General features: G+C 44.3%; 1 protein-coding gene across 1 annotated transcript in view; it reads left to right on the top strand.

Moving 5' to 3' along the window:
• The window catches only part of LOC116523681 (short transient receptor potential channel 6-like), an 89,727-nt gene extending 63,654 nt beyond the window's left edge, over positions 1-26,073 (top strand). Inside the window, exons 6-12 of the mRNA XM_032238811.1 lie at positions 3,678-3,911; positions 4,987-5,251; positions 7,395-7,590; positions 9,241-9,444; positions 12,384-12,467; positions 14,239-14,314; positions 25,647-26,073. Of these exons, the coding sequence (XP_032094702.1) occupies positions 3,678-3,911; positions 4,987-5,251; positions 7,395-7,590; positions 9,241-9,444; positions 12,384-12,467; positions 14,239-14,314; positions 25,647-25,798 (1,211 nt within the window). The 3' untranslated portion in view covers positions 25,799-26,073. The remainder of the gene's footprint in view (positions 1-3,677; positions 3,912-4,986; positions 5,252-7,394; positions 7,591-9,240; positions 9,445-12,383; positions 12,468-14,238; positions 14,315-25,646) is intronic.
• The last annotated feature ends 171 nt before the right edge of the window (positions 26,074-26,244 follow it).

Below are 26,244 nucleotides of genomic sequence, written 5' to 3'. Positions count from 1 at the left end.
ATATTAAATATTAACAAATATTAAATGCTCCAACACTGGAAGTTTTTAAGAAGAGATTGGATATCCATTTATCTGAAGTGATGTAGAGTTTCCTCCCTAAGGTGAGGGATGGACTAGAAGACGTCCAAAGTCCTTCCAACTCTTGTTATTCTATTCTATCCTACCCTACCCTACCCTACCCTACCCTTCTCTATTCAATGTAATGAAAGTAAATAAGAACTGAAGGGTAAATAAATTAGTGGGATTCCATGAAATTGTTTCTTTTACTTCATAATTAATATTTTTTCATATATAAAAAAGAGGAGCACACACACTTTTATCGTAAAGTGCTCAAATGTGGCCTAAGCAAAGTTATTCATCAATGACCTCTGTTTTATCAGTCCTCTGTATGATTACGAAAAACGATGTAGCTGCTTTAAGGAGCTTGACTTGAATAACTCACACAACACCTGAAAAAAGTAGAGTTGCTTGAAGGAACAGCAGAAAAGTTTTCTGCTTTGCTTGAAGTTTAAGGGCTTCTTCTGAATCGTATTTAAAACATACATTGAGCCATGAAATGACAAGTCTGTTGTACGGTAATATATGCTCATTGAAAATGCCAGCTTGAACTCAAGGTACCAAAAAGCAGCTGTACTTTAATGCTTCCTAGTGCAGAAAAATCTGAGACATAGCTTGTCTCATCTGTTTTTTTTTCCCTTTTTGGCAATGCCTTTGTTTGCAGCAAATCATAATGGTTCCACAAGGAACGTAGTTCAAAACAATTCTATGTTAGATTAAATATTCAGGTCAAATAAATCTCAACTGTGCTGAAAAGAGAAAGTTTGTGACTTTTGTAATAAAATAGAGCTGACATCCAGGTCTTGATCTATTCCGTCTGTTCTTTGTCTCACCCACTTCCCTCCCTTCTCCCCCCTTCCTTACATTACAACTTAACTAATTTGACTGTTCTCAACTGACTCTAAGAAAAAAATGTTTTATGGGGTCTGCATAGACAGCTGCACCTCCTTGTTTTCTGCACAAACATTTGTACCTCCTTGCTTGCTAAAGCAGGTTTGTTTAGCTTTTTCTGGAGGGAGATGCATCCCACCATTAGAAAGTATTAGGAAGCCACACCATAAGGGCATAGAACAAAATAGGTTATAATAGGTAAATAATTGGTGAAGGAACACTTAGCTGCTTTGAATGAATCCCAGAGGGCTAAGGAACTGGTGGATGTGATCTTAGAACCTTTGACTGTTCTGTCAAATACAGTAGAACTATTGGAAGACTGGTGAAGAATGAATATTTTTTTCTTATTTTCAAAATAGGAAAAGTGGACTCAGTAAGCTACAGGCCGGTTATGGTGAACCTATGGCACAAGTGCCACATATGGCACACGGAGCCCTCTCTGCGGGCACACTAGTCATCGCCCCAGCCCACCTCCATTGCACTTGCACGCGTGCCTCCTGCCCGCCAGCTGGTCTTCGGGTCTCTGCTGTGCATGCGTGGGGAGTAGGGTGCATGCACGGGATGCATGCGTGCATGCTCGGGGATGGGGCGCATATGCAGGGGGGGCACTCGCATTGCATTTTGGGGCCTTACACGGCACCTCCGCGCCCCATTTTGCCTTCCAGGTTGGTGCAGGAGGCCTTCCAAGCCCAAAACAGGGTGCAGGGTGCTACGTGAAGCCTCAAAATGTAATGCAAGTGTCCCCCTGCGCATGCACCCGAAAACAAAAAGGTTAGCCATCCCTGCTATAGGCTGATCAATCTCATACCACTACCAGAGAAATCCTTGAAAAATATAATCAAGCAGTAGAGATACTTAGATTGAAATAGGCATATTGCTGGAAGCCGGTATAGGTTTGTTAAAAATATAAACCTAAATTTACTGCTTTTGGGGATGGGGTGGGTTGTTGTACTTTTGCTGGAGGAGACCACTAATACTTCAGAAGACAGACATGAGACTTAAAAGAATCTTGATAGAATTAGCCATTGGGCCCTTTACATCTTAATTCAAACCAGTCGTGAAAAAAAAATGTAGCGTTCATATAGGAAAAATGGGATGCACAGCTGACAACATAGATGACATTTGTTTCAAGAATGGTACTTGTGAGAAGGTTATAGGTCATCTGGTAGAACACAAGTTATCATGACCCAGAATTGTGCTGCAGTTGTCAAAATAATTAATGCAGTCTTGGGTTGATCCTTGATGCTTTTCCAAAAGGCGACTGGACTTTCTTGATTTTTTTCCCCCTTAAAAATGTTTAGCTTGTTATCCAAGAAGCTCCTTCAGTTCATTGAAGTTCGTTTCATTGAACTGAAGAAGCTTCTTGAATGAGAAACGAAATGTTTTCATAGAAGAAGAAAAACCAAGAAAGTCCAGTTGCTTTTTGGAAAAATACCTTTGGGACAACTGTGACCTGGATGATTGAGAATCTCATTAGCAGCCTTGAGTTGCATCAACAGAGGTAGAATGGTGACATAAGGGGAAATGATAGTTCTGCTTTATGCTGGTCAGATTATCCCTGTGTCCAGTTCTGATCACTACAATTTAAGCAAGAACTGGAACTTAAAGGAACTGAAAAGAATGCAGAGAAAATCCAATTAACATGGTGATGATTCCATGAAAAGTGATGAAGAACTTAGATATGCTTGACCTAAAGAAGAGAAGATTAAGGAGAGAGATAATAACAGCGGTCAAATCCTTGAAGGTCTGCCACAGACTGCAGGTATTTATGCTCCGTAGCTCCCAGAGATTAACTGGGCATGGAGACTTTACAGAGGGAGAACCAGACCTGAAATAAGAAGAAATTTTCTGACTGTGAGAATAGATACTCCTCACTTAATGACCATTCAATAACCATTCAAAGTCACTGAACATATGGTACTTAGTCCTCAAGGTTATGGCCACTGCAGTGTCCCCATGGTTGTGATCAAAATTTGGGTGCTTGTCAGCTAGTCTGCATTTACAAGTGCAGCTCATGCTTCAGCTACCCCTCCCACCTGCCTATCCGCCCCCATCTCTGTTCTTTTAACCATTGTGCATTGTGTTGTTGTGGCCTGCCGGTGACCAGCGGAGCTGGCAGCAGAGTCAGACAGTGAGGAGGTTGGGGAGGAACATGGGCCAGTCCTGACGGCTGAGGGAAGCTCAGACGAGGGCTCTGCATTGGAGGCAGAGAGAGAGCAAGACAACAGTGAGGAAGAGGAGCAGCTGGAACCTGTTCCCATTGTGCACATGCACAGAGCTGCCAGAGAACAAGAACAACTAAGAAAGCAGGGTTGACTTAGGAGTAAAGTGACACCTTGGATATGATTGGCCCCTCCCATAGGAAACAAAAGAGGAATGAAGAAGGAGTGGGCTTTTGCAGGAAATAATTCATTCGTTTCAAGAGTGGAAAGTTCTGTTTGTGACTATAAGAGACTCTGTGCCAAGTATTGCCTTGCCCTGCATTGGGTAAGTAGTTATCTGGCAACTCGCCACGTGAGATAAGGTTCATATTGATAAATATTCCTCTGAAAGACTGTTTGCTAAGACTTGCGGACTGTGAAAGAAAGGAATTCACCATCTTGACGGGACCAAGACTCTGCTTCATGCTTGTTTAGAAAGCTTAGGTCAGAACACGTGTTCAGAATCTTTTGAAGGGAAGGAGAGGCATGAAGTCTAAAGCTAATGCTCTGTTTTCTTCTTTCTTTTAGGTATGATATGGGCTGAATGTAAAGAAATTTGGTCCCAAGGTCCCAAGGAATATCTGTTTGAGTTGTGGAATATGCTAGATTTTGGTATGTTGGCTATTTTTGCAGCCTCATTCATTGCAAGGTTCATGGCCTTCTGGCATGCTTCTAGAGCCCAGAATATTGTTGACGCTGATACAGAGTTGAAGGACTTGTCAGATGCAACATTGAAGCCCAGCATAAAGTACTACACTTTGGGTGAGCAGCTCAGATTTATATTGTTATTCTGAAGTGTACTGTATATACTTATACATAAGCCCATCCAGAAATAAGCCAAGCCTCATTTTTTTTAACCAAACTTGGCTTATCTTTGAAATGAAACAGAATAACACCACATAAACGTGTCCTTTTCCTTCTAAAGTAAAAGAGGTTTTACTGAATAGTCATGAAAGTAAATTAAATGCTATAAAATAAATATCAGCCAGACATAAACAAGCCATTTCCAGAAAATATACAGCAATTTTTAAAACATTTTTTTTCAAAATATGACACCACCCGAATCTGATGAGACAGCAACTCTCAAAATTCTAGCTTTCTTGCCCTTCACTGGCTGGGAGTTGCAAAAAAAGTTGCTATCCCAATTTATAGTAAAAAGCAGCAGGATATAAAAGGTTGGTTTAACTCTTCTTATGAGATGCAATAATTTATTCAAGTTTATCAGCCATCATCTGCAGGAAAAGTGATGTGTTCATTGCAATCCTGAATGTAAACAGTATTGAAGCCAAAGAGAAACACTTCTGCAGATTGTTGCATGAACTCAGTTCCAGAACAAAGGAAGAGCCTCTCATTTTGTTTTATTTCATACAAGGTTAAATGATACCTAGGCTACAGGTAGTAATGCAATGGTCATAAGTGTGAAAAATGGTTGTACGTTTCATTGCTGTTGTAACTTCAAACAGCCACTAAATCAGGGGTCAGCAACTGGTGGCTCTGGAGCTGCATGTGGCTCTTTCATCCTTCTGCTGTGGCTCCCTGTCACCACAATTGATAGAGCTTTCGATTAGAACAGATAGAGGAAAAAGGATTGCACGCTAGGAGGAGACACTATGGTGGGGGAACCGGACTTCCGGTGAGCTCCAGAACTGAACGGGGGTCTTCTGCTTAGGACCTGTGCAGCTCTTTGAGCGTTTAAGGTTGCCAACCTCTGCACTAAATGAACTGTTGTAAGTCGAGGACAACGTGTACTGTGGTTGACCTAATGTTTTGAGCAGGCAAGTAGAAGGACCAAAGCTCAACATATTAAACTAAAACTCTTCTATTTCTTTCCTTTTAGCAAGAATAGACTGGGATCCATCTGACCCTCAAATCATATCCGAAGGCTTATATGCAATTGCTGTGGTTTTAAGTTTCTCACGCATCGCCTATATTTTGCCAGCTAACGAAAGCTTTGGACCCTTGCAGATATCACTTGGTAGAACTGTGAAAGACATATTCAAGTTCATGGTCATATTCATCATGGTTTTTGTGGCCTTCATGATAGGAATGTTTAATCTCTACTCCTATTACTTGGGAGCAAAGCAGAATGAAGCGTTTACTACGTAAGTTAATCCTTATGGAATCTGTGAATGATTGTATTGGAAGGCACTCAGCTGCATTAAGTCTTTTGGACTTTGTAACATTCTTGGAGTGAGCAGAATGTATTTGATTCCCTTGTCATAGTTAGCTGTGTTTGTCGACCCTGAAACATTTGTTTGCTGTACCGGTTTTTTATGCTGTTAATATCGATGCCTTCAGATCTGTGAAATTAGATTAGGTGAATGTTTTCATGAATGGATTGGAGGAAGAATTATTCCTTTTAATCGGTGTGATTTTTTTTCCCCTCATACTGTTGGGTTGCCAGAAAATGGATTGATAAGATTATTAGAGAAAGCGGAACTAGGGTGCCTGTACATTTTCCTAAGAAGAGATATTATGCAGAAGGAAGTTTATGAAATACTTTTCATATTCTTTACTCTGTGTACATTCAAAATTCAATATTCCGAAGCAGATGTGTGAGCATGCATTTAGTTAGTTTATTTGGTTATTTATTTGTATCCTGCCTTATTATTTTCACAAGCAGCCCAAGGCAGTGAACATATCCCGCACATCTTCCCCCAAGGACTTTCTGTATACAGAGAATCTTATGATCCTAAATCCAGCATTGTGCATGATGAAATAAACTGGAAAAGGGCTGTATCAAAATACTGTAAATTGTTGCAGTTTGGGATTTCAGCCAATTCTCCACCTGTGCCTTCAGCTATATTTTGGATTTTTTTTACACACTTTCCCAGATGTATTGTTTTCCTTTCACTATCCAGCACTTTATGCTGACTAACAAGCTCCAGTTCTAATTGCTCTATTTTGTTTCTCTTTATATTCTTTCTGTCCCATTTTGCTGTTATTGAAGCATTAGGGTTTTCCTAATCCAGTACTGATTTGTTTGTGTGTGTCTCTGTGTGTGTGCGCATAGCATTGTTGTAGTTTCATCAGGACCAACACTCAAAATAGTTGAGATTGCTGTTAATATGTAAAAGGATATTAAGAAAATGTCCAAATCAGATTATGCCAGAGCATGCCCATTTCTTTCAAACATGCTAAGAAAATGCAAACATGTAGAAAAAAGGAAGGCGATAATATTTAAAAGAAGTGTGGGGTGGGGGAGACGATTAGAAATATTTCTACTTTTGACTTGCCAAAGTAATTGCATTTTTCCTATTTTTTTCTAGCAACATCTGATCATGTCTCACTTAAAAATTTGATCTTTATGTTATTGTAATTTTTTTTATTGCTGTGATCCACCCAGACTCTCTGAGGCCTAGAAGTTTAATATATTATCAAATGAAAGAAACAAAATATTAAAAAGTTATGATATTTATGTAGTTACTTATCAAGCACATCTAAATTCTATTAAAGTAACCAAAATACTTTTACAATCCCCAAGGCATGTCACAACTTTTGGGCACCCCTAATGTTTGGAAATTGAAAGTTGGAAAATTTGACACGTCCAATTCGTTGTGATATTTGTGTGTATTCACAAAGATGAGTCATAAATGCAAGATGATAGGTATGATGTCACACCATCTTTGAATGTGAGCATGGCATTGTTATAGTAGAAGCAGGTAGGCTTTAGATTGAGACAATGCACCTTCATCTTGCAATTTTCGATATACAGGTAGTCCCTGACTTACAAGAGTTCATTTAGTGATCATTTGAAGTTACAATGGCACTGAAAAAAAGTGACTTATGACCGTTTTTCACTCTTATGACCAGTGCAGCGTCCCCATGGTCTTGTAATCAAAACTTAGATGGCTTGAACTTGGCTCATATTCATGATGGTTGCAGTGTCACCTTTTGCAACCTTCTGACAAGGGAAGCTAATGGGGAAGCCAGTTTCATTCAACCGTGTTACGACTGCAGTGATTCACTTAACAACTGTAGCAAGAAAAGTTGTAAAATGGAGCAAAACTCACGTAACAAATGCCCCACTTAGCAACAGAAATGTTGGCCTTATTTGTGCTCATAAGTGGAGGACTACCTGTACAAATATACAATGCATATCTTGAAAACACCACCCATGGCATGCTATCTTTTCAAGTATTACTAATTAAAGATTGGCAGGTTGCTGCTACTGCAGTTCATGATTTTCAAGATCTTTTTGCAAGATTTGTTCATGCTTCTATTTATTCTTTTTTTTTTTTCCAGAGTGGAAGAAAGCTTCAAGACTTTGTTCTGGGCAATATTTGGACTTTCTGAAGTAAAATCTGTGGTCATAAATTATAACCACAAATTTATTGAAAATATTGGCTATGTCCTTTATGGTGTTTATAATGTCACCATGGTTATTGTTTTGTTGAACATGCTTATCGCAATGATTAATAGTTCCTTCCAGGAAATTGAGGTAATATTCTGATTAAACCGATATGGGTTTTCCTCAGAGACATTAAAATGTTGTCTATATTCTTAATTAGGAACTACAACCAAGCTAGTAAAACAAACACAGGAAACATTGTGGCATTGAAGCAGTCTTTGAGCTAATAGAGCTTTTCTTTAAAATTATTACTGTTCATTGCAATTATATTTACGGCTCTGCCGATAGTTAAATATGAGTATTCAGCAATAAAACTTTATATTTGCATCAGTCTTCTGTTTTGGCCAAGGCCTGTTCTGGAAGATTGTCATGGGGGCTATTGCCTTCCTGAGTACTTCTGGGTGTTGCTTTCTTTGGACAGAATTATGTTCTGGCCAAATCCAGCAAGACTATTCTGTTACTTTTATATCTAATTTTCAACACTGTGATTTAAGTAAGATGTTGACAGGCTAGAACATGTCCAGGAGAAGAGAAAAGAGAAGATGCATAGCCTGCACACTGTACACTGCAAAGAAAAGTTGAAGGATGTTATCTTGTGGGGAAAGCTATTAAAATGATGTAAAACTCACCTTCTGAAACTATAGCTAGATAATTCTCTGCAGAGGTGGGTTTCTATCAGTTCGCACCGGTTCAGGCAAACCTGTAGTGGTAATTTGGCCTGGGTCGCAGAACCAGCAGTGCCCTAGGCTGGCCACACCCTGAACCAGTTTCCCGGTCTCTTCTACCATTGCCGGCATGATTCTGTGCATGCGCAGGACAATTTACAGTCAACTGTGCATGCGTTAGGAATGCATGGTTGGCGCGTATAGGAACCCAGCCCTGGTTCTCTGCCATTCTAGAAGATAAGACATAAAAAAGCAGGATAGAATAAAAAAAAGGATTTTGATTAAATTCCAGGAAGAATCACCTGACAAAATAAGGTAATAAACTATGGGAAAAAAGGAGAAATATTTTCAGCACTGAGGGAACCAGTTTTTTATTTCCTAGCACCAAGCAAAGAAGTTTTTTTTGAATCGCTCAATCAGTGTGCTGATTTTTTAACATCTTGCTGTTCAGAAATTTGCATTCAGGTTGCTTCTTTTATTTTATTATTTTAGTGGTGTGCTTTTTAATAATTGTTAATTAATTACATATTTCATGTATTTGCACTTCATGAGTTTCCTTAACAATATTTATAGTCAGCTCCAAAAACCTAACATAGATCACCCTGAGAAAATGTTGATTTTGAAGAATGGCATCTATTTATTTCTTTTTGCAACTTTGTAATCCCTGGCATTGGGGTGGAGTCAGGGCGACTGAATGGAGCTAAGCGCTTACTGGCCAGATGCCCTTCCCTGACACCTACATGCAGTTCACAGCAGATATTTTCTCTTAGAGCCCAGAAAGAGAAATATCTGCTGCTGCCTAGAATTGAACTCTCAACCTCCTGAATGTGAGGCAAGCACCTTAACGTCTAGGCCACTGCACTGCTCATACGTATATTAAAAAAAATGTGTGTGCATGTGTTTGTATGAGAGTGTGTGAAAGAGAGATGACACAGAGAGAGAGAGAGAGACAGACAGACAGACAGAGATAGCATTTGTAGGTGTTTAGACAAATCTGCAGCTCTTTAAACAAGTGTATATTCTCTTCTGTGTCCCACTGTTTCACATAGCCGCGACTGTTTTCTTTGCCTTCCAGGATGATGCTGATGTAGAATGGAAGTTTGCCAGAGCGAAACTCTGGTTTTCTTATTTTGAGGAAGGCAGAACACTTCCTGTCCCTTTCAATCTGGTTCCCAGCCCCAAATCTCTGCTGTACCTCTCCCTCAGAATAAAGACGTGGATTTTTAAAATACTGTTTTGCCACGCGACAGGTTTCCAGGAGGATGCTGAGATGAATCAGGTAAACCAGCTGCCACATACTAGAATGACATATATTTTTCCCGTAGTTTTGAGTTGGAGGAGGAAGTAGGTGCTATTCCTATACCATTCAACACAATGGCTGCCTCGGGATGTGATCTTCCAGCAAGTAAAATCACGAGCTATTACACAGCTGCCCTACTGTTTCAGGAAATGAGGCAGCATACTTACCATTGTCTAAAGCCAGTTTTTAGACTATTAGACAGTTGAAAAATGTGCAGACTTTGTGCACCCTGCCACCACGTGTCCACGGACTGTAATGCAACGTAATTTCACTTGGGCCTTTTAAAATTTAACTGCCAGTCTTGAAATATTATTACACTGAAACAATTTAATGCAACTACCTCATGAAATCTGCCTTCTGCTTTTTATGTCTTACTTTCAGAGGGACCGAGAATTATTTCTGACTTTCTTTTAGTGGCAGTTTATTGTAGGAGGTCCCTGCTATTGCTAGTGGCCCTGATCTTTCCATCACTTTGAATTAGAAAGCTCTGCAAGGATAAAGTTTCTTTATTACGTCTTCTTAACGGAAGTATGAAAAATCAGAAGAACTGTAGATTGCCGAAGAGATGATTTTATGTGAAAAAAGAGAAATTGATGCATATATTGTGGACTTTAGAACTAAACAGCTGCAGATGCTCCAGACTTCTTTTCTGAAAATTTTTTAGAAAGGAACTTCTCTTTCATGAGAGAGTTAGAAATGAAAATTAGAGATATATTTTTTTCTGCATAGCACTAAAAATAATTGTTCCTTTAGATCAGTGATGGCGAACCTTTTTGGCACCGAGTGCCGGAAAGGTTGCAGGAAAACATGTGCATGCGCTCATCGGGGCCACACTCCGGAAAACCTCTGAGTTCTAGCGCACATGTGCACCTGACAATCAGCTGGCCAGCATGCATGTGCAGGCCAGTTTTTGGCATTGATCCGCACGCAAGATCGTGCTCCAGAAAAGAATATATACACATACATACATACATACACACACACACACACACATACGCATACGCATATACATATACATGCATACACATCCATATATATATATATATGGATGGATGGATGCAAATAGAATTAAGCCAATTATGGAGATTCAAAAGGACAAATTAAGTGTATTACAGAATACTCCAATAACTAACTTGCATGTTAAGCTTTCTATCCTTAAAATGAAGAAAATAAGGATAAACCAAGCTATTTTTTTTCCCTTAAGAATACCAATCTTTGGCTTAGGGGAAGGCAAAGGAAAAACAGGAGTGAAGAAGGAGATGTTTATTTTATTTTTCTCTTCTAAAGCTCCTATGAATTAATAAATAAAATGATAAGTCTTTTGGAGCTCATCTCTGATAGTTACTATGTTCAGTATGACGGCTTGCTCTTCCCTTATCATGTTTGTAGCTAAAGCTTCAGTCATTTGGCGAAATAAGAAAGTACTCCAGCAAATATGAAATGTGATTTTTGAAAATACTTTGATCCATGCGAACATGATCCTCAAGATGAGTATGTAACCATTTAATTTAGTAAAGCAGAGAGTCTGTATCCTCAAAAACTATCAAGTTCTTAATATAATCAATACAAAACCCCAAAAGAGGAGTGTGGAAAATATGCAAAAAAAAAAAATCAACAAAAAATGAAATACTAAAACGGGCAAGAAGTAATGGATAGAAATAGAATGCCTACTAATATAAGATCTGTGTTATTAAGATATAGAATAGAGGTGGAAATCAGAAAGGAGAAAATATTATTATCCATATTCTTATATAATATGTTAATATCAGTATGAAGATGAAAGGATTAGAAGTTGGAAGTTGATTGTATTATGTACAATGTACATTATACAATATACATTATAATAATGTATGATCAATGTAATTAAGGTTACCAAATTTTCAATATCCTCATAATTATTTGGTATCAAAATTAACAATGCCCAGATGCCACACTTTTCATGTATTTAATACTGATATATATATATGTGTGTGTGTGTGTGTGTGTGTGTGTGTGTATGTTATATTTATGCTGATAAATAAATAAAGGGAGACTAGTATAGATCTATTTCAAGCTATTTAGCTCTCATCAGCTAGCCACACCCTTACTGGGAATCGAACCTGTGCTCTATTGCCTATAAGGCAGATATGTTAACCATTGAGCTACAGGGCTCGACTCCTTATCAGTGAGGCCAGGGTGAAAGGTATATATTTAAAGTCACAACCCCTGGTATGCCCAAATATGGGAGGAAGGTCACACTTCCACTCTCTGTCTTCGGCTCGTCACAAGAGACCAATAGAGGCAATAGAGCACAGGTTCGATTCCCAGTAAGGGTGTGGCTAGCTGATGAGAGCTAAATAGCTTGAAATAGATCTATACTAGTCTCCCTTTATTTATTTATCAGCATAAATATAACAAATATAACAAAAAGGCAACAGTAAAAAATATTGGGTTTCTGTCTGGATGGTCTCTTGTGACGAGCCTAATGACAGAGAGTGAAAGTGTGACCTTCCTCCCATATTTGGGCATACCAGGGGTTGTTACTTTAAATATATATATATATATATATATATATATATATATATATATATATATATATATATATAAACTATCATCAAGTTCCTAGATAAAAAAAATAATACAGAAGACTGGATACAAAAGACTATGAAAAGAAAGAAAATAAATTGAAATTATATATATATATATATATATATATATATATATATATATATATATATATATATATATATATAACCCAATTGTTAGTTGGTGACAATTAATAAAATTGTGCCACTAAATAAAAAGATTCACCCATTTTTCCTTGGCTTATATTTGGGGGTTCCTTGCTTATCTTCTTTGAAATATTCAGTAGGTAGAAAAACGGAAGAAAAATAAGCTGGAATTATCTAGGAAAACTTCTCATTATTTCTTATTTTCAGATGGAGCATAATAATCTACCAAATATAATAAGCACAGATGACATCAACTTAAACAGCTCAAATAATTCACCGGGAAAGTACCAGGTAAGTATCAAGTTTGCATCTTATGCTTAACTAGATCAGTTAAAGACATAGTTGTGGCATTTGCATAAGAACTTAGCCAAGTTTAACCTGGGCTATATTTTTTTTTTTTGTAAATTAATTTGTCAACTGGGGCTACCAGATCTGGACTGTAGAATTTAGGATTTATATAAAAGCAAAGTGCTAGTGTTTTGTTTTTGTTTTTTTAAACTATACATCCGTATTTTTACAGTCCAAGTCTCATAACCTGTTGGGTTGGTTGTGGTTTGTTGTATTCTGCAAACTGGAAAGAATTGGGTTAATTCTGCAAGTTACAAATCTAGTGGGAATCCAGCCATTTGGAACCCTGTAGGAAATTCAATAGACAAAATTCTGCAGAATTTTAGTGCAACGTGTAAGACATATTCAGTCTTACATGAAGAAGTCACAAAGAAAGAGAGAAAGAGAGAGAGAGAGATGAAAATTAGAGGATATTTTTTCTGCATAACACTAAAAGTAACTGTTCCTATAGATCAGTGATGGTGAACCTTTTTGGCACCAAGTGCCCAAAAGGTTGCAGGGAAACGTGTGCATGACCTCACCAGCTTTTTGAACAACTGGTTCTATTGGCTGTTCTCATTGTACAGAAGTTTTTTTCCCCTAACTTTCAAGGTGGAATCTCTCTCTCTATCATGATTTCTTTTCCTATGGGGTAATAGCCAACTTATCTTGGCCTTCCGAGTAAATGGGTTGTGCTGAATATGGATCTTCTGCATCACATTCAGTTTGGGTCAAATATAGGGAATTTTAAAATTAAGCAATAAATCCTACTATGTTCAGTGGGGTTTCTGAGTTAACATACTTAACTAGCTGATAAACCGGTGTTGCCCATGTATTTGTTTATAGGGGGGAAATGTCGGAACAAACATAATTTGTAATGTTGGATTTTCCCCCTTATCAGAGGGAGCCCCCTTGTGGAGTACTGTGAAGCTGCTACCATGACAACTCCACTGCACTGTACAGTAGAAGCCAGTGTGGCAGTACGGCACAACAGGCTGTAACACACACACACACCAAGGAGTGTTAGGGTGTCTTATCCCCAGAGTGTTTTTCTCCAGAGTAAATCATCTGTGTACCAAGTTTGGTTGAAATTGCTTGAGGCGCTCCAGAGTTATGCTGGAACACACAGACAGACACACACATCATGACGGGCTGTGGATCAGCATTGGGCCACTGCATGTCAGGAACAGGACCATGCAAACAAGTGAAGCCGGATACAGGCAGCATGCGAAACAACACCCCCTCCAGTCCATTGAAAAACCTCTCTCTATGGAACAAGTCCCTGTGGAATGAGCTGCCCCCAGAGATCCGGGCCCTGCCCACTCTCATGGCCTTTCACAAAGCCATTAAAACCTGGCTTTTCCGGCAGGCTTGGGGCTGTTGACCCCCTTGATGGAGGTCCAGCCCCCTCCTGATTGGGTGTCTGTTGTGTTTCTTTTTAACTTTGTTGTGTCCCATTGTTTTTAATAATTCTTTTAATTTTTTTTTTCATTTCTGTAAGCCACCCGGAGTCCTCCGGGATTGGGCGGCATAGAAATTCAATAAATGAAATGAATGGTGCCCTAAAGGTTGTGAGCTGCTAATATACATGACACAGCAATATTTGTATAAGCATCAGTTTGGTTATAGCAAGATTCTGAATAGTTCCTGGAGGGCAAGCCAAGCGTTAGTCAGCTTGTAGAATTGGGATCCTTTCATCAAAGCTAAAATCATTTTTAATGCTTCTCTTTTCTAGAAGATCATGAAACGTCTTATTAAACGATATGTACTGAAAGCTCAAGTAGACAGAGAGAGTGATGAAGTCAATGAAGGTGAGATTGGTGAATGCCTATAATTCTAATATTAGATAAAAAAAGATTTCTGGTTTCTTTGTATCACCAAGATTTTAGTTGCATTTTTGCTGCCAAACATGTATTTTTAATCTATGGCCTAGAAGTGTCAACTCAAGATTACGTGCAGTTGTAGAAGTTTCAACTCAAGATCGTGCTGTCCAATGTTTGTTAGCAAATTGATGAATAAGAGAGAGTTTTCAGGTCATGGCTGTAGAAAGCAGAAAATGTAAGGGGTGATCCCAACCTAATTGCCCAATGCAGGAATCCATTATTACAGTAAAGTGTAGTAATTGAATCTTGGATGGGCTTAATATACCTATAAATATACAGTATTTTTCGGACTATAAGATGCACTGGAGTATAAGACACATCATGATTTTTTGCACTCTGCAGGCCTCCCAAACCCTCTGCATGTCTCTTTTTTGGGGGGGCGGGGCGATGCAGAGTTTTGGGAGACTCTTACTGTGCTCCTGGGGGGGGGGAATGAGTAAAAAACGGCCTATTTTTTTTAAAAAGAAAGAGCATGCAGAGGTTTTGGGAGGCTTGTAGAGTGCTGCTGAGGGCGGGGGCAAAAACGGCCAGTTGTTTTGCTCATTTTTGCCCTCCCCAGCCCCCAGGAGCACTTTGCAAGCCTCCCAAACCCTCTCTGCATCCATTTTTGCAAAGAGGGTGGGTTTTCAGTAGGCCAAAAATGCTGAATTCAGTGTATAAGATGCACCCTCTTTTTTGAGGGAAAAAGGGTGCGTCTTATACTCCTAAAATACAGTAGGTAGTCCTCGGCTTATGACCACAAGAGAGCCCAAAATTTCTGTTGCAAAGTGAACATTTGTTAAGTGACTTTGGTCCCATTTTACGAGCTTTCTTATCCCAGGTGTTAAGTGAATCTCTGCAGTTGATACGTTTATAATACAACTATTAAGTGAATCTGGCTTCCCCATTGACTTTGCTTGTCAAAAGGTCACAAAAGGTGACCCCAGGACACTGCAACGGTCATAAATATGAATCAATGCTAAGCAACTAGATTTTGATCACATGACCCTGAGATGGTGCATAAGTATGAAAAACAGCCATATGTCACTTCTTTCATTGCTGTTACAATTTGAAGTGGTCACTAAATGAACTGTTATAAGTTGAGGACAACCTGTATAACTTTTCTTCAACACACAAATATACATAAAACCCCCCAAATCAAAATCTTTCCCGTTTATCACAAACACTATTTTTCTTTCTTGGGGGCAGTAAAAAAAAACTATATTTATTTTTCAAAAGTTTGATCTGTTAGTATACCAAGAGGACAGTATTCCCTTGGCTAGGAAAACTACTGCATAATTTTAAAATATCCAAAATTAAAGGGATGCCTTTCAGAACATTGAGTGACCAGACCTGCACAAAACTGAGGCTCGTTGAAGCAGAGTTTCAAAACTTTGGAGCCGAAACAAATAGACACCCTGAGCAACAACAGAAAAAGAAAATGATACGACCGACTGGCTGAAGCATAAGAGAGACATGAGATGGAGTTGGGAACAAGGGTTAAAATATTCCAACTCCACTAATGAATTATCTACAGATAGTCCTGACTTCACAACCACACCTGTGCTCGGAGCTTTACTCATAAGTTCTTAAATGGGTTACCACATGACTTGATTCTACTTTATGAGCATTTTTACAGTGATCATGAAGCGAATCACCACAGTTGTTAAGTGAACCGCACACTCATTAAGCAATTCCAGAATGTCTAATGGACACATGCTTGTGCTGCGTGTGTGTACGTGCATGCTGCGTGCCTCCATGTGGGGGGATACTGGGCTCCGTTGTACCGTACCGGTACCATTACTGGTGCAATGGTTACAGTGCAAGTATTGCAGGCAAATTCTGCCCACAGCCTAGAACTCTATCCTGACTGGGCTAAAAGTTCACTCAGACATCCAAGATTGGTAAAATGAAGACCCGAATTGTTGGGGGCAATATGCTCTATAAGCCACCCAAAGAGTGCTGTAAAGCACTGTGGGATAGTATATAACAGCAATAGTATTTAGACTTGTATTCTGCTTCATAGTGCTTTACGAGCCCTTTCTAAGCAGTTTACAGAATCAACCTCTTGCCCCCAACAATCTGGGTCCTCATTTTACCCACCTCGGAAGGATGGAAGGCTGAGTCAACCATGAGCCTGGTGAGATCCCAACTGCAAAATTGCAGGCATCCGGCAGTCAGCAGACATAGCCTGCAGTGCTGCATTCTAACCACTGTGCCACTGTGGCTATTATTATTGCTGTACGTTGTGCTACCAGTGATCTCATTACAGAGGAGCAGTAAACGTTGACTGAGGAGGGCAGCACTTTTATATATCTGTTTATTTTTCCTCCTGGCTGTGGGCTTGAGTCTCTGGTGGATCCAGAAACCTGACCTCTGCAATTTGTAACAGGATATAGAGTCTCAATCTGCAAGTCATAATACGAGCACTGGTGGATGTGGATAGAACAGCACTTCCACATTTGACTGCGAAACTAAAGAAAGGAGCAGATATCTGATGTGAAAAAAATGTTGGAAGTTTTCAGCAGACTTGATTTTTCAAAGGGAATTTCACGTTGAGCAGTCAGTCTGTCCTAAGGCCTTAAATTGTGCTTTGATGTCAGAGGCAAGACAAGATAAGATAAGGCCAGTTGGCATCTTCTCTGAAATGGGTTTCCCAATGTAATCCTTTCCTGGAATTTGAGGTCAAGACGTGAGAATGAGGCATAACACTTTGCGCTCTGTGCAGGACACGACACAAACCAACAAATAAAGGCTCACCTTTATTTGCAGAATATCCATTGCTAAGCAAAATGGTTGTTGAGTGAGTCATGCCCAATTTTACAAAAACATTTTGCCACAATTGTTGTTCTGACCTAGGCTTCCCCAAAAAGCATGGAGCAGATTCCTAGTCCCGACAAAACCCTTTTTCCAGAAGAGGGGGAGGGAATGGTCACACGTGGGTTGTTGTCAAAGCCTGATTGGTCCAAGACTGAGAGAAAACGCTTAAATACTGGTGCCTTCCATTCCTATCCCAGTTTCCTCTCAGTCTTTTCTGGTCCAAGAACTGTTGAGAATTACTGGTAGGATTACTTTATTCAATTTGGTCTTATTTGGTTTAATTGGGCATTTAAAAGATTTCTAAATTACTAAATTCAGCAGCTGCGGCCCCAAGGGACAGTTTACTGCCCCGGGCGGTGGGGGAGGGCCCAGTGGGGCATGCTGCCTCCCCCCCGCAGGCCCAGAGTCTCAGCCCGTCCCCGGGTGCGGGGGTGCCAGATCTCCTTTCAGCTGCTGGAGAGGCTGCCTTCTCCTTTAAATAGCCAGGAGAGGCAAGAGAATCGGCTCGGACTGCTACGAGCATTCCTGGGGGAGGGGGAGCGTGCCTGAGAGCCGCGTGGCCTCCCCCGTCCTTGCCTGCCTCAGCACGGCCTTTCAGCAGGCCATCGGAGCCGCAGATCGAAAATGAAAGTTCCGGCGGCCATGTTGGCTCTGTCGCCACGTGTGCGAGGACCGGGCCTCGACCCAGGTCCATTGGCTGGTGCGGTCTCTTCCTTGGCATGGCAGGCAGCAGAGAAAGCAGGCCCAGGTCCCGGTGGGGCCTACAGTGGCTTGGAATCCTCCATTCCTTCCGGCTGGACGCGTAAGTGGGGAAATGGAGGGGGGGCTTGGAGTTTCCCCAGGGCCAGGTGGCAGACCTGGCGGCAGGTGAGAAAGCCCTTGCAGGGGGAGGGGGAGGGTGTTCCCCCCCCCCATGTCTTCCTCTGCCCTGAAGTCCTTCTCGTGGGAGGAGGTCAGGGGCTGCATTGTGCAGGAACAGTATTGTGGCTCGGAGGTTTCACATTGCAATTAACATAAGGTCTAAATAGCTTGAAATGGACCTATACTGGTCTCCCTTTATTATAAGGCTAGCTGATGAGAGCTAAATGGATTGTAATAGACTATACGAGTCTCCCTTATTTGTTTATCAGCTCAAATACAAATATATATATATATATATATATACATACATATATGTACAAACGCACTTCACAACTGTGCTTAATTCAATGCCAGTAAGGGATGACTAGCAGATGAGAACTTAAGGGCTTGCAATATTAGTCTTCCTTTTGCTACTGGTGCCCGGGGCTTCTACCCGGGCCTACTCTGGGTTGGCTCTGCCTTCCTCCTTCAGAGGTTAGCCATTTGGGAACTGTTGTCCTGTGGGGCCCAACAGAGGGCCGTGCACATTTCTGGGGACTTGCATCAGGCCTACATGTATGAGCCTTTGACCTTATCCCAGGGTCTGGGGTTGGTCCCGCCTCAGGCCTTTTTCCCCCCAAATCACTCCTAGGGGTTGGTTTTCCTGCCCTGGGGGTCCCAGGCAGGTTTCCCCTTCCTTCCAAGTAGAGTGGGGTTCCTCTCTCCCTCCCCCACTCAGGGGGTCCAGGGGGTGGTGGTGAGTCAAGGGTGTGCAGGTAGGCTCTCCCGGGGCCTGGTTTTGCCTATGGTGGTACGGAGGATTAGATGGTTCTCCGCCCCTTCTAGACATGGAGGTCTGGGCCGCGCCCATCGTTGGGCTATGTTCCCCCCTACTTGATCCGCGGTCAATGATGAAATTGGAAATTTGCTAGGAAAATAAAGTGGACTAAAAGTTAATGAATAAATAAATAAATAAGTTAATAATAATAATGATAATTAAAAAAAAAAAAACATTCTATTGAGGCCAGGGGTTCTTCCTGGCCTGCTTAGATCTGTAGCATTCCCTTTTGGAGATTGAGTTCCAAGATGCCAGGTGGTGAGTTTCTGTTGCAGGCTAATCCGATCTTTGTTATGTAGAGTAGACCGGCTCAGGCGTTTTAATCGCAGCTGTGGCCCTGGATGGGCCCATCTCTGGGCGTCTTGGCTCAGACTGTTTGCTGTGCCTGGGGCAGGCTCGGTGCATGGCCAGCTGGTGGGGGGGACCTTGATGCCTCCACCCACTGATCCTGGCAGGACTACGTTCTGCCACGGCCATGGTCTGGAAAGAGATCTCGACTCCTCCCTTGGCACGGAGGCGCTGACCACAGTGGACGCATTCCTCCGACCTGTCTGGGGGCCTGGGCCATTGGCTCTAGAGTAACTGGGCCCTTGCCTGGGCGATCCAGTTGCAGTCCGTCACCTCTAGTGGCTGCCCTGGTTTCATCGGGCGCGCTGAGCTTCTAAGATGTCCTCCCGTTGCCGCTGCGGGGGTCGCCCTCTGTGGACTCAACTCCCGGTAGTTTCGTCAGGCCTCGGTCAGTGACTGGGGCAGCGCCGGGAGCGCTTTCACGTCCCAGGGAGCCTCGCCGCCTGGGTCTCTTCTGACTCGGGGCAGCCCGCCCTTCCTCCCTGGGGCGACTGGGGCTCGCTCAAGTTTGCGTCCAGGATGCTGACCACTTCGGTCACGTCGTCCGGGCTTCGTTGCCGGCGTCACTGACTGAGGACCGGCTCGGCCCGCTGTCTCTGGATGACCATGCCTTCGAGAGGCCTGACCCCTTGGGGGGGGGGGGCTCTTCCCGGTCCGAGGATGGAGACACGGGACAGTTCGCCCACTTGTGACAGCTGAGCCGGATCTAAATCTTCTTTGTCATGTGCCAGCATGGATTTCCGATTCTGTCAGTAATCTTGCGTTTTTCTCTTCCATTTGTAGGCAGTTCTCCAGCTCATCCCTCAGGAGCGCCTACGGCTCCCTCCTCTGGTCCAGACGGTCCAGCCACAAGGGGGGGGGGCAGCACCCCTTCCGCTCGGGGGGGGGGGGCTTGACCTCGGGTCGTCCCATTGGAGGCCATCAGCCGCTAGGCGTGTTCTCAGAGCGGCCGGCATTGGACGCTTGGGCACGGGCCTCTGCTTGCCTCGCTCCCGCGTTGGTTCTCTCCACCCCGCCGGCTCTTTGGGGGATCCCTCCGTCCGGGAGCCGGGGGGGGGGCTGCTACCCGGTGGTTCAGGCCATTGCCCTTCTCTTCGGCCTTCGGGGAGTGCAGATGACTCCTCCGGATGACCAGGGCCTGGAGCGCCTCTCGCATCTGTCTGCGGTTCGGACGGGTGGCCGGAAGGCTTAGCGGGCCCTCTCGTTTCTGCACCGCTCTAGTGCACAGGCGGGGAGAGCGTTCTCCCCCCTTTTGGTCCTTCGGGGTTTCAGACAGGAGGCCCCTAGCCTGGTGGCTCTTCGGGGGGCTTATCTTCGTTCCTCGGCTCTGGCCGGCCATCGCGGGTCCCTGAGGTTCCCCCCTGGGGCTTTTCCCTTGGTCTGGTCTCCGTTCTCCGGATTTCACTAAGGCCTGGCGGCCCGGGCGACTTGTCCGCGCCCCATCCTGGGGGCTCTGATTCCTTGGCGGGCTAGCCTGTTCAGGTCTTCGGTTATTTAGCGCCTGTTCTAGGAGCCCGGAGCCCCGTCCTGTTCCTCGGCTGGCTTCTCCGGCGTCCACCTCTTCCCTTTCCGCTTGCCTGGTGTCGGTCATAGGCTCCATGTCAGGGGAGGGGGTGAGTCTGTCCAGGAGCTCCACCTCGGCCTATGCCCGCTGGCGTAGCGCCTTAGGGATGTTGTTCGGTTTCAACCTCCCTCTATCAGATCGGGCGAGATGTTTCTTGAGCAGGGATAGTCCCGCCCGCCGGACCCTTGGACTCTCCTGGGGAGCCTCGTCCTGGTTAGGGGGCTCCCGGTTCGCTCTCGGCAGGTGGTCGCTTTCGGGGCTTACCCTTCGTCACTGGAATGGCACTAGTGCTGTCCCGCTGGGCTCTGCGCTTCCCTTGGGTCCCGTAGCTGGGCATCGCATGACCTCCCGTTGGCACGGGGACCGCTCAGGCCCTCATCTGTCAGGGGGGGGGGGTCTTCTCCAGCCCTCGACCGGAATGCTCGGGACTGGACGTCTGGGCGGTGGGGCCTCTGTTGCTCCCAGAGTCGAGAATCTCCCCAGGCTCTCCTGTCTCCGGGCGGCTCGGCAGCGTCGGGCGGCCCTGACCAGGGGAGCGGGCCTACTCCCTCAGTCGTCGGTTCTTCCTTTTTTGGCAGATCTGTCGACAGTTCGACACTCCCTTGCTCGCCGCGTGTTCTATTCCTCCCTGGGGTTTCACCCATTTCCTATCCTGATCTGTGGAGGGCGCAAGTGCCCTCGAAAGGAGGTGACCTGCGGTCTCGGTATGGGGCCTCCCGTCCCCCTGGTTCCAGGTCTCCCCGGAGGGGGGTGGCATGGGGACCCTGATCGTGGGGGTGGGCCATTAGGACCTAGGGGCCTTGGTTCGCGGACCTCGTCCAGCTGTCGGTGGCCCTCCGCGGAGGCGCCCGCGGGAAGGGTTGGCCTGGCAGCGGGGGGTGGTGGTCCTGCTTCGCCTGGTCCCTGGGGTTGCATCCGGCCCATGACTCTTGTCCGGCAGCTGTTGGAGGCTGGTCTAGCCAACGGGGTCACTCTCGACTAGGGATGCCTGGGGGCCTTACGGACCGCGGCTGCGGTTCCACCTGGGTATCGTCCGGCGGTGTTATCCGCCTGGCCTCCCCTGGCTTCGCCTGGCAGGGCACCTTTCTCTCAAACGTCAGGAGTTCCTGCAGGAGGGGCCTGACTTCGGAAACCCACAAGATTGTGCCGCCTGGTGGCGGAATTGTTTCAGCCCTGGAGGGGGTGGGGGTTCTCCCTCTCTCAGGTCCCCCTGATCGAGCTTCTCGGTAGGGGGCGGCTTCTGGGTCTCCCTCGGTCCGCGGGTTCCCCGTGTGTTCTTCCCCCTTGTGCTCAGGGGGGGCTTCTTCGAATCTCTTCGGTATGCTCGTCGGCTGGCTCCCTTGTGGCGGTTGTCTCCGCCCGGGTACGTGGAGTTGGGCACCCTGCTCTGAGGTCGTTCCCGTCGCCTCTAAGGGGCGGGGCGAGGCTTCGCCTTGCTCGTGCCTTCTTCCCGTAGGTGGCCACTTCCTTCGCTAAGCTCTGGCATTGGTTGGGTGCGCACCGCGCCCTACGGCCCCATCGCCAGCGGACCGAGGGGTCCGTAGGTCGAGCCCTTGTGGACTGATCCTCCAGCCGGGGGTCGCTGGGTTCGAGCGTGTCTTCAGCCACAGTTGGCGTTGGCTGCGCCGGGCCATTGCGGAAGCCCTCGGGGTTTCGGGTCGACGGGCCAGTCCCGTCAGAGTTCACAGCCCAGCCTATTAGGAGCGACACAAGCGTGGCCTCGGGGGCCGCGGGGGGGCCAGTTGAGGCCGTCTGTCGCACGGCCTCTGGATTCCCCGGCTTCTTCCTCCGGCGCTATGGTCTGGGAGCTTTGCAGATGCGAGTGTGTCCTTGGTGGCAGGACCCTCTGGGGGTGGCGGTTGAGGCTCCCCTTGGGCCCTGGTGATTCTCGTTCTCCCTCCCTGGGACGGTAGCTTGGGTATGTCCCACGTGTGACCATTCCCTCCCCCTCTTCTGGAAAAAGGACGTTGGTCTTACCTGAACGTCTATTTTCAGAAGGGGGAGGGAATGGTCACAACCCACCCTGAGACCTTTCCGTCGGGGCCAAGGGGAGGGCCCGGGTGGTTCCCGGGGGTTTTGTTGTGTGTTGTTTTTTTGTCTTTTCAGTTCTACCGTTCGCCTTTGAGGAAACTGGGATAGGAATGGAAGGCACCAGTATTTAAGCATTTTCTCTCAGTCTTGGACCAATCAGGCTTTGACAACAACCCACGTGTGACCATTCCCTCCCCCTTCTGAAAATAGACGTTCAGGTAAGACCAACGTCCTTTTTATTAAACAAATGTGAATTCCTCTCATTCACATTCAGCAAAGGCGTGGTAAACAGTCATTCAAAGATGAAGTTATGACCACAGACCTTATCTACCTTGGAAAGCTGCCATGTAAATATTTTCCAAACGCAGTGCTGTGCAAGGAAAGACTTGGCACAGAGTCTCTGAGATTCACGGACAGATCTTCACACTCCTGAAACAAACAAATGAATTGTTTCCTGCAAAACAGGAAACTCTTCTTTTATTTCCCATGGGAGGGGCCAATCATCATCCACCTGTGGCCTTACTCCCAAGTCGACCCTAATTTCTGAGCTGTTCTTTTCTTCTGGCAGCTCTGTGCATGCACACACTGGGAAGAGGCTCCAGCTGTTCCTCTGCCTCACTGTTGTCTAGCTCCAAAGGCAGCTGAGAACTGCCAGATGGCCTTGGCCCAGTGGTGGGTTCCGGATCCTGTTGCATCCGGTATGGTGCAACGGGGCCCGGCGTCCACGCACACACGCGCAGCACATGCATTCATCCTTACCTCCTGCAATGCCTCTGGGATGCTCCAGCTGCTCGGGGGAGCATTGTGCAGGCGCCATATGCTCCATGCATGTGCACGGAAACGCTGAAGAGCTCAAATACAAGTAAGGAGGGTGGGCAGGTGGGCCCTCCAGAGCACCATACTGGAATGGTACCCGGTACTCCTGGCAGGCACCGGTATGCCCATACCGGGGCGTACCACCTGCAACCTACCACTGCCTTGGCCCCACCTCTGACTCCAAAGCAGAGCCCTCGTCTTCCCCAGCCTTCAGGACTGGCCCATGTTCCTCCCCAACCTCCTCACTGTTCGGCTCTACTGCCAGCTCCGCTAGCTACTGGCGGGCCACAATTGTTAAGCAAATCACTGCAGTTATTAAGTCAGTCATCTGATTGTTAAGCAAATCCATCTTTGAATTTGACTTTGATGATTAGAGAAACCAGCTGGGAAGGTCACAAATGGCAATCATATGAGCCCGGTATTCTGCAACCATTGTAAATACACCCTGGCTCCCAAGTATCCAACTTTTGATCATGGGACCAGGAGAATGTTGCAATGGTCATAAGTGTGAAGATCAGGCGTAAGTCACTTTTTCCAGTGCCATTGTAACTTTGAATGGTTGTTAAATGAATGGTTGTAAGTCAAGGACAAACAATCATTTGTAAGTATGACAAACCAAAGCAGGGCTAAAACTTCCCACTGTAAAAAAAAAAAAAAAGAATGTGTGTCGTATCTCATAGCATTCTTGGAAACAAAGATGGTATTGAACCTGATGCCAAAAAAATCCCACCATGAAGTTAAAAATAGCTCCTGTCAGGGATCCTTACACTGTAGATATGAAGGACAAGGATGCCTATGGAAACTCTCCCTCATCCAGGTCATGGTTGTCCCAAAGGTCCTTTTCCAAGAGGCAACTGAACTTTCTGGCTTGTCTTTGAAGATGTTTCGCTTCTTGGATCAGAAGCTTCATGGCTAAGAAACAAATGTCTTCAAAGAAAACAGAGAAACTCCAGTTGCCTCTTGAAAAAGCAACTTTGGGAAGGACGAGGATCCTCATATCAATATAGCTGACGTTTATAAAATACTGCAGAAGGTATTTGAAATAGTGGCAGAATTAGTTTGAGTTTGAGTTTCATTTTATTTATATGCCGCCCTATTCCCTACGGGACTCAGGGCAGCACACAAACCCAAAGGAGGGGAAGGGAAAAACACAAAAACTACAAAAGTACAGGGCATTTTAAAAACAACCAACAGCCACACGATTCGAGAGGGGAAGGGAACTCATCGACCCCAGGACTGCCAACACAGCCAGGTTTTAACGGCTTTTCGGAAGGCCTGGAGAGAGGTGAGGGTCCGAATCTCTGCGGGGAGTTCGTTCTAAAGGGCTGGAGCTGCCACAGAGAAGGCCTTCCCCCGGGTAGTAGCCAGATGACATTGGCTGGTAGACGGAACCCGGAGGAGGCCTACTCTGTGTGATCTAATGGGTCTTTGGGAGGTAATTAGCAGCAGGCGGTCTTTGGGAGCCAACGTTAAACCTTATTTCTCTTCCTGAGAAAGATTCTGTATTTCTAGGGGAAAACATAACCTACTTCTTTTGAAAAACAAGATTTGTTATTAAAAATAATAATAATAACGTAAAGGTTTGATTACCTTCATGAAGGTAAAGGTTCCCCTCGCACATATGTGCTAGTTGTAACCGACTCTAGGGGGCGGTGCTCATCTCTGTTTCAGAGCCAGTGCTGTCTGAAGACATCTCTGTGGTCATGTGGCTGGCATGACTAAATGCCAAAGGCACACACAACACTGTGTGCTACCTTCCCACCAAAGGTGATTCCTATTTTTCTACTTGCATTTTTACATGCTTTTGAACTGCTAGATTGGCAGAAGCTGGGACAAATAACGGGAGCTCACTCCATTACGCAGTACTAGGGATTCGAACCGTTGAACTGCTGACCTTCTGATTGACAAGCTCAGCGTCATCATTACTGTATCTTCATTACTGCTGTTTTATTTATTAGCTTCCCTCTGGAAAATAGCTCCTTGCTTCCTATGTTCCTAAGCCTTTGATCTTTTCTCTTTTACAGGTGAGCTGAAAGAAATTAAACAGGACATCTCAAGCCTTCGATATGAGCTCCTTGAAGAAAAATCACAGAACACAGAAGACCTGGCAGAACTTATCAGAAAACTTGGGGAGAAACTGTGTATTGAACCAAAGCAGGAACAGAGCAGAAGATAACAAGAACTTCTTTCTCAAAAGGAAAAGAAGCAAAAATTCTCCAAGCTGGCAGACCCAATGAAAGCCATATCAGTGTTTACTTCCCCTTTGTTCCCCTTCAAACTTAATTGGCACTTTTACAGCAGACACAACTTGAATGGATTTTTTTATTAGTATTTGTAACGGGAGAAACAGCATTTGACTGAGTTGTTCAATCCCATGCACCAAAGGAGAAAGAGGAAAGAAAAAAAGAACTTTTCCAAAATAGTCTTAAAATTAAAAAAAAAAAAAAGACATAAAACACAGTCTGGTAAACTATATTACTTTAATTGCTGGATTCTGTTAACATCGTTCTTTTTCACATATATGACATGTTCAAACACGCCTACCTTATATCTTACATGTATCTGTAATCATAGTCCATTAAAATAAAGCGAGGTTGCAATAAATTAGCTAGGAAAAAGAGT

Source organism: Thamnophis elegans, unplaced genomic scaffold (genome assembly GCF_009769535.1).
Source record: "Thamnophis elegans isolate rThaEle1 unplaced genomic scaffold, rThaEle1.pri scaffold_92_arrow_ctg1, whole genome shotgun sequence".
In the NCBI taxonomy this organism is placed as follows: Eukaryota; Metazoa; Chordata; class Lepidosauria; order Squamata; family Colubridae; genus Thamnophis; species Thamnophis elegans.
Note: the sequence above shows the minus strand (reverse complement) of the source record. Positions and strands in the feature narration are given on the sequence as shown.